This window comes from Manihot esculenta, chromosome 7, assembly GCF_001659605.2.
Source record: "Manihot esculenta cultivar AM560-2 chromosome 7, M.esculenta_v8, whole genome shotgun sequence".
In the NCBI taxonomy this organism is placed as follows: domain Eukaryota; kingdom Viridiplantae; phylum Streptophyta; class Magnoliopsida; order Malpighiales; family Euphorbiaceae; genus Manihot; species Manihot esculenta.
In genome coordinates, this window is record NC_035167.2 from 3,414,468 (window position 1) to 3,429,071 (window position 14,604).

The window sequence follows — 14,604 nt, forward strand, 5'->3', positions numbered from 1 at the left end:
ATCATTTAATATATCAACAATGCACAACAGAACATTTTCTGCTACCTCCCAACATTGCTACTGACACAACAAATTCTAAATTGATAGTATTCCGTCACATCAAGCAGGATGGATAAGTACGTAGTATAAAAGAGAGGATGCATAAATCTGACTCTTTTCAAAAAGGCAAGCAATAGAACGGAAATAGAATGAAAAGGATAAAAGATGACAGGCAAGCTATGCAGACAAGACAATCCACATCCAGCATATTATACATGTTTCATAAAGAAACTACAAATTATCCTACAAACAACAAAATCCCAGAAGACAAGTTCTATATCTAAAATGCTGGGCTTCATTGATTAAGTGATTCCGACAACCGAGTAAGAAGTAAGGTAGAAGTTATTCCTTCATCCTAAGACTTGTGTTTACTTCTTGTATATGCTTTACACCAGAAACATATGAAGCAATTTTCTATCAACTCCCTTAGCAATTGTAAGATGATCAAACCTCAACCTTTAATAAGCAATTTTCTGAACTCATCATTGGACTTTGGCTGTTCATCTCTCTCTTCCACGGTTTTAGGTTTGTTCATCTTCACATTTCTTGGTACTAAAAATGTACTCTTCCCCTTGAGCTGGATATTGTCATCTTGGTTAAGAGCAACAGACTTCGTCCTCCCTGGTGCCCCACTTCGGTCAGTAGAATGCTCTGCCAGTTAAATTTATGAGGAAAAATACATACATACATATATATATATATGGTAGAATCAGTGTCAAAGGCGAAGAATCGAATTGATGTACATATGGAAGCGACAGGAGCACTAAACAAAACAGATTGCAGAAGCATGCAGACAGCAAATAGCTAAAGTGAGACAATAGAACACAGATGAAATATTAGTATAATGTTACAAAATCCACAAGTAAAGCAGGAACTAAACAATGCCTTCTCAATTTTAATGGTACTGTATGTAATTTGGACTTGGATACATGAATCTGATATAGGTAGTTGTCTCAGTGCGGCTAGCCTACTTCCAAAATTTTATATATTCCCTCGCTAATTTGAAATGTCAGTACCATAGGAGTGCTATTACCCCTTGCCACGGCAGTGAAGAGATGAAGCAGCTATGACAATTAGTGTGTGTGTGACAGAGAGAAAAAATCAACATTGTTAAGAGGTTCTCTTCAATGATAAGATACAACCAGTATATAGTCTGAATAATTGGGACTTCAAGAATGCATCTCCTATGGTATTAAGATTGGCAAAACATATAGCTACTTGGCCATGCAATATTGAAGTACTTCACAGATGCCACTTCGTGTACAGCATAATTTTTGTTGAAATTGTTATATTCCGCAAGTTCATAAGACTGAAATTTCCACATTGACTCAGAAATGCAATTCCATCCTTCAAAAAGTAATTTGATAGATAACTCAGATATTGATAATTTGCCATCAGTGCTGTTAATTCAAGTAGTCCACACTTTGATGATGATGGACACAAGAAAAAAATTGCAGGTAGTTATTAAAAAATTATACATCCAAGCCCACCTACACATGCACATGAGAGAGAGAGAGAGAGAGGATACTGTACACCACTTAACTTACCATGTTGCTTTGAAACATTATGACCATCTTTTTTTCTTGGATTAGGATCTGACCGTGCAATGCTCAGCTTCTTCCCAAGTAACATTTGCTTGTTCTTTGATATAGCTGCAGCTAGGTGTTTGTCATCTGAAAAGTCTACATACGCGAGTCCCTTCATGAAGTAAACATAAGGTGAGAGTGATATGAAAAAAAAAAAGGTAGTTAGATCCACAAGCACTAAAAAGCATGCTAATGTTCATTGGAACTTCTTTCCTTTACATACCCAAGCCACCAGGTCTTATATGCTGTAAAGCATTCTCTAAATAGAACTACTTTCAAAGAAAATAGGTCTTTTGTACGCCCCTTCTTTTGATATATGGGACATTTCCAGTGTACATACACAGTAAATTCTAGCATACGATTTTTTTTAATAAGAAATAGAACTACAAGAATCCTTTGTAGCCCGTTAAGAAAAAAAAAAAATTTCGGCTCTATATAAAACTTCACATGTAGGACCAAAAAATAGATTTCATACACCAGCAGTATCATTAATGCATAATGCAAACAGAAGACGTGTATCATAATACTACAGTTATGCAACTACACCTGGAGTTCAAGCCTCATTCAACAAATTTAGAATAAGTCCATTAAATCAATGATATAGAAGGAAATTGATAAAACCGTTACTTTAAAAACTTTAAAAGCATGTCAGCAATTTAACACTATATCGGTGTCCAGGAACATTGTACATAAGGCTTTATGAACATGCTTGTAATGCTAAAGGAAAATTGATAAAACCATACCAAAAAACGAGAACACACAAAATTAAACAATTTTATAAAACTTCAAAAGCATGCCAGCAATTTAACCATATCTGCCTCCAGGAACATTGTACATGTGCTTTTATGGGCGTTCTTGTTTCACACATTTGCTGGTGCACTTATTATTATAGTTTAGCATGTTTTCCATCATGAATGTTAAAGACTTCAACTACCAGATTGTTTTCCTTTTCTTGTGGTGCTTTCTGGGTACTTCTATGTTTGCTGTGCACCAGGCTGAACATATATATTATAAATCCATTGTATACATCCATTGTATGTTGCATAAAATACATATGACATGCACAGTTCCATAAGAAATATGTTCAATATGGAACTTAAGGACTAAATTCCATTCATTGGAAAGCTAAGGTGGCCATCATCTTATGTATCATAAACAGCATGAAATGAGACAGGACAAAAGAAAGTGTCTATATGTCTGTCCATGCAAGCTCAAGCATGTGCACACGCAAGCATGCAAAAGAGTGGGGGAAAAGAGAGAGAGATACCCTGGATTTTCCAGTAAACTTATCACGCAGTATACGAATAGACACAACCCCACCAACATCACTGAAGAACTTACGCAGATCTTCATAATTTGCCTGCAAAAGTTTTTAATACAGGAATCATTAATTTGTAGCAAAGGAATTTCTTCCCAATACTAGAGACTGATGAGTGAGGGAGGTTGTTTGCTTGCCTTGAGATTAATATTTGACACGAATGCAGTGCATTGGTCTGTATATACTTTGTTTCTCCCAGAGTCGGAGTCTCTCCGCTGATTTTCATGGATGCTTTCAGTCTTTCCAATGTTGGCTTTGACCTCTTTTTCTTCAGTTACTTCAGCTAGATTTTGTGCTTGATCTTTATGTTTCTCATACTCTTTCTTTAGGGTTTGAGATATTGGCTTTTGTCTCTTTGCTGGAGATTGTTCATCAGTAAATTCTGGACCTCCCTTTCGCTTTTCACGAACACTTTTCTTAATGTTAGTCTCTTTCTGATCTGTTGATGCAGCAAATGCTTTTGATTCCTGTTGGATCCTATACAACTGTAGCTCTTCCAGACGAGGGGAAACCTGCGAAAGGGCAAAGGCAAAGGATCTCTATCAAGAAGAAGATTTAATGCTCTACAAAATTAAGCAGGTACAAGGATCTCTTCCCTTCTTGTATTCAAGTGAACAGTTCATTCTCGACTACTAGACAATATGTCAAGCATACAACCAAATGGGGACATAAAGTCTCAAGGTTTAGTCAGTGGTAAAGCAGGCTGTTATGGTCCCGAGTTAAGGATCTGGTTATGGGTCTTTCCGGTAACGGTGTGGATGGTGTTTGAGTGGGTAGGTTGGGGTTTTTCTTTTTGTGACCTATGATGGCTGTTAGTTCAGGCTCTAGAGAGGGAACCCGGAACCTCTCGAGACTAAAGTGCTCAAAGACTTGATTGATTTTGGAAGTTGCTTCTCTTATTAATGTTATTGTTTAAATACAAGAGTGAGGCATAACTACCTCCTACATCAAAGGGAGCATTACTAAGAATCTTAGTGGAGGAACCCCTCCTACAACTAGGAGCTGTTTGGTCTTGAGCCCATGTGTGTAACGTGTGTAGACTTGCAGAGGTTTAGTAACACAGGCTCTCAGTCCATGCAATTGCTTCTATAGACAATAATACATAACTTTTGAATTTGAATAAACAAAAGATGGAACCTAAAACAGCACCAGAGAGGGTTGCACTCCATGTACATTAGGAGTAGCCAAGTAGTGACTAATGGAGAGAAACGAAACAGATACGGCAAGGGAGATAAAAGAAAAAATAATTAAAATTGAAGCTCAATTAAGATTTCAACTGGGTCCTAGGAAAGTTGCATGGACAAGGCATTTGACCATGAAATGAGTTTTTCAAAGTCCCACAAGACATAAGCCACCTAATCATTGTAAAATAACAACATCCTTTCTAGGCCAAACCATAAAAACTTTACAGGCATTTCCCCACATGCAACCATGCTAGACAATAATGTTCCTCCCTCATGCAACCATAAACCAAAATTGCTTCATGTCTGTCATATTTCATGCTTACCCCATAACATAAGCAATGTAATATGGTAATAAGAATGGAAAGAAGTTTTGCATCTATATGTAGGAAAATGCAAACCACATCTCAATATATCCAAGTTCTGTTAGCAATTCACACAAAACAAGGTGCAAAGTTGGTATCAAAACAAATAAACTGGAATTTCTTGGACCAAACATGAGGGAAAAAAAGAAAGATAAATAGCAAAGTGTACCTTTCGTGCAGCATGGTCAAAATCCTCCAGTGTACCAAATTCCCTCTCAAAGCGCAACCAAGAATGGCAAATGTCCTGAATGATTCTGTTAATTAGGAAGGAGGGTATCATCTAATCCACAGTGCAGGTTATTAGATATTCAATAGAACCTCCAAAGAACTCAGAGCCCCAAAACAATATTAAAGCCAACAGAATATGACTACTCAACATGCAAAGAGAAGAAGAGGAATAGAGTTCAAACTATAACATGATTGATCTTTTCTTTCATGTTCTGAAACATGCATATTTATGTAAATGCAAGTGCATGTGAGCACATACTCATATGTGTAAGGCTTTTGAGAAGGCCTGATGCAGAGCATATTATGTAGGGCATGTGAGACAGAATTTCTTCTATTTGCTCCAGATTTGCCTCCTATGCATTCCTACTCCTTTTAGACTTCCTATTTAGCTTAGTTATTGTTTCTAAAATAGTTTTTTAACATCTTTTGCTTTATTTAGGAGTTAATTTGTAATCCTATTTTAGTTAAGATTAGGATTAGTTTATTCCTATCTTACTTGGCATTTAATATGTTTTGACTTCCTACTTTATAGAGTTCTATTCCTATTCTGTTATTAGGGGGAACTAAACTCTATAAATACTACTAGATTTACAAGTATATAGGCAGCTTTTAATTAATGTAAGATTTTTTGGTAAGTTTCTCTTCTCATTTTTCACTCATGTACAGAGTGTTTGTATTCTTGTATGCTTCACACTATGCCCGTCAGAGCAAGAAAAAATCAACCCAATCAAGATGGCTAACTATCATTGTCCCGAGTCACGCATGATGGATAACAAAGGAGCTTATTGGAGGGAGTTCTTAATACCTCAGACTCGTTAACGAGATAATCTTAAATCTCAAATTTATTTGTAATCAATCTGCTTGTTTTATTGAATAATTAGAATCCCCTTATATAGTAGAGGTTCTCACAATCTTATATACTCCTAAGAAAAATAGAAATCTAAAGCAAGCTACCATTGGATAACAAACTACTAAAGCAAGATACAAGAAATCTAATAACAAACTATTAAGATAAAATAACTAGACAAATGCAATCTATTTATCGTTCATAAAATATAATCTTAGCTGATAAGACTTTTTCTTTTTAATTTGAACTTTATTGAAAAATGAATTTGGTCTATCCATTATCCATAACACTATCCTTAGTGGCCAATATGGCCAATATGGTAGTATTGCTCGCAACATTGATTAGGGAGCTAGAGGCTAGAGGCTAGAGCCCTAAAACATAGGGACAACACAATGCAATGCTTGGAGCAACCTCTCGAGTAATAAATGGACCACAGAATCGAGCATATGGAATGACGTAAAGAAGAAATTGGGGACGTCCTCGATGCTTGGGAAATCAATGCAAACAAGGATGTGAGCAAAATAAACGGCCAAAGATGGTGCTATTTATCTACCTATCTTTACTTTTAGGCAAAGAGTTTTCGATTGAAGTTTCTAAAGAGGAAAACGTTGACCATCATGACCATCCTAGGCAACATGGAAAAATTATGGGAGAAGGGGTACTCATGGTTACACAAATATGATGAATAAGAAGAAAGAGATAACAAAGAATTCAGACTAAAAGCCAATATTCCTAATTTCAATGGGAATTTCATTGTTGAGGAATTCTTGGATTGGATAGCATATGTGGAGAGACATGAAGACAACATCAGAAAGATGAATTAAGTGGTGGCATGCTGATTCAAAGGAGGTGCATCTGTGTCACTGCCGGTTCAAAGGAGGTGCATTTGTTTAGTGTGGAGCTTTTGCAAGCTAGAAGGGAGAGAAAGAGAGGGAGAAGGAAAGGGGCTAGTTCTTACTTGGTTTCAAATGAAGTACTTATTGAAACAAGAATTCCTATAGTCGAATTATAGGCAAATTCTCTTCCAATAATACCAAAGATGTCAATAAGGGAGCAATACCATCTACGAGTATACAGTCGAGTTCAAAAAATCCCAAATGAATAATATTCATGAATCCCTAGGGCAAGAAGTTGCAAGATATATGGGGGACTAAGGCCTGCTATTAAAGACTGATTTGGACTGCAAATGCTAAAAACCTTGTGAGGCATAGAACATAGCACTAAGAGGTAAGAGCTAAGATGATGAAGATCTTCGTGATTATCACCAAAGAATTGGTGGGGACAATGAACAAGCTGTAATTAAGGAGGAAGAAGAGAGCTCCCGAGTTGCTTTTAAAGTTACCAAGGAGATGAATGCATATGAGGATTCAACTAGTAAGACTTACAAGGCAAGTAGTCCCCAATCTGCCAAATTGAACAAATCACCACACTAGATCCAGTACTATTAAATGTTATAAATGCAACGAGCAGCCAAAAATTCCCATGAGTGTCTGAGGAGGAAAATTGTTAATCTTGTGAAAGGCAAATGAAGATTTCTTGTGAACTCAAAGGAGAATGAGCATGACAAATTTCAATATGAAGATCCATCGGAAAGAAATTGAAGTTCTCACAAAATATTGAAGAAGACACATCAATTATTCATGAGAGTAAAGAACATGATATCACAGTTTGAGCCATGGTCATACCCCATTTAACCATGGTTATTAAAATAACAAAGTTTCCTAACCTTTTATATCCTAGTGTTTCAATTGATTTTCATTTTATTTGTTCAGGAGTTTTAGGAAACAAAATATGGATATAATTCAATGTTGTTCAACTTTTCAATTCCTAATAACCAAGAAGAAGAGAATGCATACTTTCCCAATGAAGATTTCTATTCTTTTTCACTTCAAGAATCAAGAAGACTTAGTTCCAAGTGGAGAAGAATGATATGGAAGGTAACAACACAATCCTTGTGGTTCATTGCAAGAAATCTTAACTTCAGATGAGTTTTTTTCTTTTTTTTTTTTCCTTCAAGTGGGGGAGTATGATGCAGAATGCTGTGTAGGGCACGTCAGCACAAAGGAGAGATGGATTTTCCTCTATTTTGTTCCAAATTTGCCTCCAATCCACTCCTACTCCTTTTAGACTTCCCATTTAGCATAAATATTATTTAAAATTAGTTTCGTAACATCTTTTTTTTTAATATAGGAGTCATTTTGTTAGATCCTACTTTAGTTAGCATTAGTTTATCATATTTTTACCTAGGTATTTAATATCTTTTGACTTCTATTTTGTAGAGCTATATTCCTATTGTGTTCAGGAGAAATGATAAATACCCTAGACTTGCATACAATTCGGCAGCTTTTAATTAATATCAGATTTTCTGGTAGAGTTTGTTCTTTTAATTTTTACTTGTGTGAGTGTGTGGCTGTTATTCTTGTGAGTTTTACGTTCTGTCAAGCCCCTTCACCTGCCCATATGATAATCCCACACAACCATTGCCAAACCCCATATAAGGAAGGGGTGAAGGGGGAAGGATGCTCATGGTTTTAATCCAAGACAATTATTCTTCCTTCAAGAGGTTAAATTAAGCCAACAGATCGTTCCTTTGACATTATAAATGGTATCTTTTTCAACTAAATGCTTCTCACAATTAAACATGGAAGAAGGCTTTAACACAAATCTACAGTAATTGTACAACAGCAGAAAGTATGACTATTGATATCAGAGTTTACCTCGCATAACCTAAAACATAATCCCAAGGAAACTATATTACGTCCTTAGCAAGTTTTTCCGTGATTTGAGCTTCCATTGTGAAGCAGTTTCTTTTATGGTGCTTAGAAGTCAGTACAGGCAAACCCTCATTCCTCAAGTGTTGTCCTAAATAATTTAGAATATGGTTCAAGCCTTCGACAAAATTTATTTCAATTCCACATCTAAAACCAAGGGCTAATGAGGCCAAAATTGAATTTCCTCCAACGTTGCAAGACAAAGAAAGTTAACCAGTATTCTTAGCAACCTTATATTTTAATTGCCAAACCTTCAACGCAGGAAAAAGGTGCATTAATCTATTTCAAGTTATTTTCCTTCCTTATTGTTACAAATCCTCATGCAGCTGAGCAGAAAGGGAGAGCCAAGAAACATGGACAGTATATTCCAGAAGATCCAAGAAGATTCTAGATGAACGGGGTGGAAATTAGTTGGAATGAAATTCGGTTTGCAGGGCAGCCATAGCAATACATGGAATAAAGAGAGGTGCGGGAAAGCATTCATAAGTTTATTATGGAGTGGTTCCAGCTAGTAGTAGCTTGGGGAGCACGGCTTGCTCTGCTTGGGGAATTTCTCATGTAATTTTACCTGTGATTTATGCCTTTCTACTGGTTCAATTGAATCAATACAAGCCAAATTGCCATTAGTACTCTAATCTGTGAATTTTTTTCCTGAGAATTTGTTTGTTAAATTTCCTTTCTCTATCACATTTACTTTTGCTGCTTCATAGTTCTACAAAAAAGATTATAAAGGATGAGTTTCAGAGGGCAATTTCAGATACAGTCAACTGCTTTTTAGTAAAATAGAAGTGAATTTAACAGGCTAAAAGGTCAAAATTACATTGCCCAGGCAGAGAGAGAGGACGGCAGTTCAAAGCAGCAAGCATACCTCAGAGCCAGTCCCAGGAAACCTTTTACTATAGCATCTCTTATAGATAGACCTTGCTTCATTTATGTGACCCAATTCAATTTCCATTGCTATGTAACCTTGCCATGCTTCCAACATTGAACCACTGCAAAAGTAGAGAAGATAACGAAAACAATTTATAGAAACCTGAATAAAAATGATTTTGTAGGAAAAGGGAAAACTGTCCCAAGAAGCAAGATATTGTCAAACCTGATCTTCAGCAAGCTCTCCCACACTCCACGGGCTGCCACTAAATCTTTTCCCAGATTCAGCTCTAAATGGGACCAATAAGCATGCAGACGCAGCAAACCGTCTGAGTTCTTTAGTTGGGGTGATAAATAATCTGATGCAAACTGGAATTGAGATAATAGAATGTTAGAATCAAAATAAATAAACATATAAGCTCATCTACCTGCTTCCTCATGTTGTACATAGGAATCATGGGAAATATTTAACACCAGCAAGTTATATATTTACATATAAAGCATATAGGAAACCATTCACCCATCATATTTTTTCAGATTGGAAAAGGATATTGGGGAGATTTTAGAGCATTACAAAGCAAACCACAATTATACAAACCTGAAAGGTCTCCTTTATTAATGAATAATCCAAGATATCCTCTGTTTCGCTGCCAAACAAAATTCTTCGCCTCAAGCCATCTATCCGTGTGAGAAATAAATCTAGGTACTGAAACCAAAAGGGTTTAGTTAAAAAAAATGGAGGCCTTCAATAGAAAATAATCAGATAAACTGAAACAACATAGACAGAACACTAACACCATAATGTGCATGATAATTAATTAAACAGCTTTACCTCTTCAAGTGTTGAAAAAGTGCATTGAAGGGACTTTTCAAAGACCTGATATCAATGAACAAAATCAGTCAATCAATTGTCAATGCAAGCTGCGGCATGGTCTAGTCAGTAACACAAGAAGGCTACGAGTTCAATTCCCTCTCCCACTCACACACACACACACACTCACACAGAGAGAGAGAGAGAGAGAGAGAGGAAGAAAAGGATCAGAGTATAGCATAAATCTATGATTGCTTGAATCTTATTCCTATTAGGTCCACACCCAAAAAAAAGGCATCAATAGCATAAGCATTATGAGAGTGTGATGATTATCCTTTTTGAAGGAAAAAGAAATTTGCACAAAAGCAGGATAAAGAAGAAGAGTTATTGACATTCAAAAAAGATCTATGATACAGCTTTCATAGAAAAAGCTATTTATCCTTCCTCAATTTGGTCTAGACACAAATATCTGCATTATGCATAGACACTATGGTTTTTGTAAACTAGAAAAGAGAGACCCCATTCAATATCCAGATTATGGAAACAAAAGAGGCCAAAAGCTGTCACTTGTGAAACCGTCAAATAAATAACCAAACTCTATCCAGAAATGAAAATTCTTGGAAGAAAAGGTAACAAGTGAAGCATACACTGGATATCTCTTTTTCAGAAGCACGTCCACGTTCCAAGGTAAGCAAATACCTAACCCAAAGTTCTCCAACACAAGGACAATTTCTTGTGGCCCTGAAGTAAACATCTCTGACAACATTTCCTACCTGAAAAGGGATCAAAAGCAACTAATTTAGCATGCAATATAGAAATTACAAGCTGAATGTCATGACAATACCAAATTAAAGAGAACAACCTTCAAGGTCTTGTCCAAATAGCGAGTATAATCTAGCCACAGATCATTTGATATTGGAAAATCAGTAATAGCACGTTCATATAAAACTTGAACACGGGCTGGATCACCTGCCGACTTTTCAAAATTTAAGTAGGTCTGCAACAAACAATGCCATCATTATTTCTTATCTCAAAACACTATAATGGGTGGGGGGGGGGGGAGGAATAGAGGGGAAATGAGAAAATTACACTCAATATTTCAGATAAACACAAGAGACATGAAATTTTTGGCATACAGTTACTTTAAATAAGAAAGCATTTTGCTCAACTGTTATAATCAGCAAGGTCAAAAAGCAAACAAATGTTTCTAAAAGCATAAAATAAAAGGGAAAGAATGAGTGAACGAAACAGAACAAAGCCCCAGGAAACAGAAAAAAGCATAACAGAATACCAAGGACCAATTTATTAAAAGATAGTGATGAACCATTTACCATGAAATTTTGAAGTTTCTCAGTCTCAGATATATCCTGTTTAGAAATCTGCTCTTCATACTGAACACGGGCATTGTACATTTCCATGGCCTTTTGGTATGCAGAAGCAACATGATAAGGAATGCCATCCATATCACTTGATTCAGCATCAAGAGCATTCCCTTGTTCCACTTCCCAAGCCTTGTAGGCAAGAAGTGTTGACCCCATGTTAATAAGTGGGACAGATAATTGACGGTGGAAAATACCTCGAATCCGCTGGACCTGCGCTTCCTTTGCCTGAAGAAATAACAGCCTTACATGTAAATCTAGAGAGATACAACGTTAATGCCAAACTTCCTTAGGACATAAAAGGAAAAATAAGAAGTAGCAAGAAATAAGCAGAAACAATGAAGACCCCATCAGAGATTTTAGTAGACCATCATCAGAACAACTGTGAAATGGTTGGTGATGCTACCCTTCTCTCTACTAAAACTGAATTGAAAGTTCAATTTGTCTACTGATTTAAGCAGTGTTATAGTAAACTGTCAACTGAGAAACAATCAAGTAAAACATCCTACAGACATATATGTGCGTGTGCAGAGAGAGCAAAACAAGGAAAGCAATGAATATAAACAAATGGGATATAAACAGCAAACTCTGACCTTGGTGTCAGCCTCTTCAATGGTACATAACAGAGCCTGCTCAAATTCCCTATACCCTTCCCATATTTTATTGCCTTCAGCAACATGCAAACCAGCTGCAGTTAGAGCACGCTCAAAAACATTTCTGGCTTTTGAAATTGCAGCAGAAGAACATTCACGCACGGAAGGATCACATTCTTGCAAATAATTCAAGTAGTCGCACCAGAGTGGGATAGACTGTAACAACAAATACTAATAATAAAAAAGACACATATACACACACAAACCCACACTATAGTCAGCTTTTTTAACTTTCAAAGCAATTAATTTTTTATATAGGAAAATCACGTATCAATGTCATAAGAGAGTTGAGAGTTGCTAAAACTTTCTCCTTCAATATTATTGACTTCATTGCTGAAGAAACCATAGAAGGTTTTTGGTACTCAGAATTGTCAAGTTTCCATAAATGCACTTGAAGACTCCTAAATGTCTTGCAAGGTTCAGGTAACAGAGATGGAAGTTGCCAAACTATATATGTTATAATAAAAACTTACCATTAACATAAGGCAAAGAAGGATATCCATATGAGTTCTATATTCACATCCTATCAGTATCCCAAACAGAGACAACAACAGAACAATCCTGAGAGAATCATGTATCTTTCATTCATCACAACCAATGAGCAATAAATTCCAAATCAACTTATGATTTTGGAGTTAGTTGACTGATCATCATCTAAGTGACCGAAATTCCAAATCAACTGGAACTTACCAGATAATCCAATAATCCTCGCTCATAAAGCTTCTCAACCACAGAAAAGACCTCATCCCTAAAAATTTTGGTTAAATATATGGCAATGAATCAGTTCAACAACCAAAAGGAATAATTAAAACAATCTATATATTACATAAATCACTATTACGTATAGCAAACTGGCAGAGCACAGCCACAGAGCTATATAAAGTTTTTTTTTTTTTAAGTTCTTTGATTATTGGCTACAAAATAGGGACCTCTACTCAAGTGAACTTATTGTGACGATGCTTTTTTACTCTATACTTTATTATTATTTTTTTTACAATTCATATGTAATCTGGTACTGATAATTGTACAATTTTATTTTTTAATTCTTAAAACTTGTTGCTTAAGCATTTTTACTTCAGTGCTTGCCAGAATAAGTTCCATGAAAACTCTCTAAATTTTTCTCATATTATTATTGTACACTACATGTGCAGCAAGCATCCAAGAGCATCTGGAAAAGTATGTGCTTCAGAAACCAAAAATTAATTTCACAAATTTTTGCTTAAAAAGCAAATTTGCATCAGGAAATGTTAGGAAATTAGGTATCTCATACAAATGTAACCAAGTGCAGATGCTAAAAGCTTGTTGTGTGATTCATCATTCATCTCATAACACCACTTTCTGAATTCTGGTTTTTTAAAAAGGAATAATACCTAATTCCTGACAGTGTATTTTTCACTCCTCTACCTAAAAGTATTTATGAGAAAAACATAAGCCAATGCCCAATAGGCCTAGTGTTTGCAGAAAGAACACAGCAGCAGATGTAAGTACCCAGAAGAAAGAGAAGCTTCATCTTTAGCCCATTCCTGCCACATTGCAGGGGTCAAGGGAAATATGGCGCTCATAGTTTCCCTCGCTTGTCTCAGCTTCTCTATCTCGCCCATTTTCCTCAACAGCTTTATGTACTGAAAAAGTAACAAAAATATCGAAGTTGAACACATCACAGTAAAATTGAAAAAAAAAAAAAAAAAAAAAGAGAGAGAGAGAGAGAGGGCAGTACTCAATTAGTTCAAAATTGAAAGAGTGTAGAAATTAAACAATTTTTAAAAACCTACACAAAAGAAGCACACAGAAAAAACAAAGACACAGAGCAGCAAAAATCACAAGCTTCCACCATTTTCCTACTCTTCATGAACATTTCTACCTAGATTTCTCAGTGACAGAAGTAGAAAAATTACAATCATAGGGAGAAATAACTTACTTGGACATGGGCGTAGTAGTTGGAGGGATTATTAGATAGCTCGGCTTCCAAGGTTTTAAGCTCATCACTCTGGTGGGATTCGTCCTCTGAGTCGGCGTCCGAATCGTCAGGCGAATCGGATGAAGCAGGACTGTTAGGGTTTTCTGCAATACTGTCTCTATACGAAGCATCCATTGGTTTAGGGTTTTGAATTTGGGTTTGGTTATCCTCCTCCACCTCTACCCCCATTTTTGTTTGCTAATTAAGCTTCTCCCTCGCAATTGCTCGCACCGGTTCGATAGAGCGTTTCTGCTGCTTTTATTTTGATTAAATTCTTATTTAGCCCCTATATTTTACAAAATATAATATCTAGTCCTTATTATTTTCAAATCTAAAATTAAAATTACAAAAATTAAATGATAAGATAGTTTATATTAAAAAGAGGCTAAAATACTGAATAAAACATATTAATATTTAATTATATTTTGAAAAATAAAATCTAAATAAATAATTTTATCAAAAATAAAAATAATTTTAATCTCATGATAAGTATATCTGAATAAATCTGAGAGATCTCATATTTTACACTTTCAATATCTAATTTTCATTTCAAAAAAAATTATTAATGTATTTTTTTTTCTTGCTTAGAAGATAAAACT

At 35.7% G+C, this 14,604-nt stretch overlaps 1 protein-coding gene across 2 annotated transcripts; it reads right to left on the reverse strand.

Moving 5' to 3' along the window:
* Window positions 1-219: 219 nt before the first annotated feature.
* LOC110618472 (squamous cell carcinoma antigen recognized by T-cells 3) lies at window positions 220-14,256 on the reverse strand. 2 transcript variants are annotated; one of them, XM_021761607.2, is made up of 16 exons: window positions 13,967-14,256; window positions 13,537-13,670; window positions 12,739-12,796; window positions 11,989-12,204; window positions 11,348-11,623; window positions 10,879-11,013; window positions 10,664-10,789; window positions 10,038-10,082; window positions 9,804-9,911; window positions 9,432-9,574; window positions 9,204-9,327; window positions 4,659-4,733; window positions 3,081-3,455; window positions 2,893-2,985; window positions 1,587-1,737; window positions 220-690 (listed from the first exon to the last, which is right to left on the reverse strand). In XM_021761607.2, exons 1-16 carry the CDS (start codon window positions 14,192-14,194, stop codon window positions 491-493), a joined length of 2,487 nt encoding a protein of 828 aa, XP_021617299.1. In that variant the 5' UTR covers window positions 14,195-14,256; the 3' UTR covers window positions 220-490. The 2 variants fall into 2 exon arrangements, with proteins under 2 accessions (XP_021617299.1, XP_043813945.1); XM_043958010.1 differs by lacking the exon at window positions 220-690 and adding an exon at window positions 697-1,386.
* Between the last annotated feature and the right edge of the window lie 348 nt (window positions 14,257-14,604).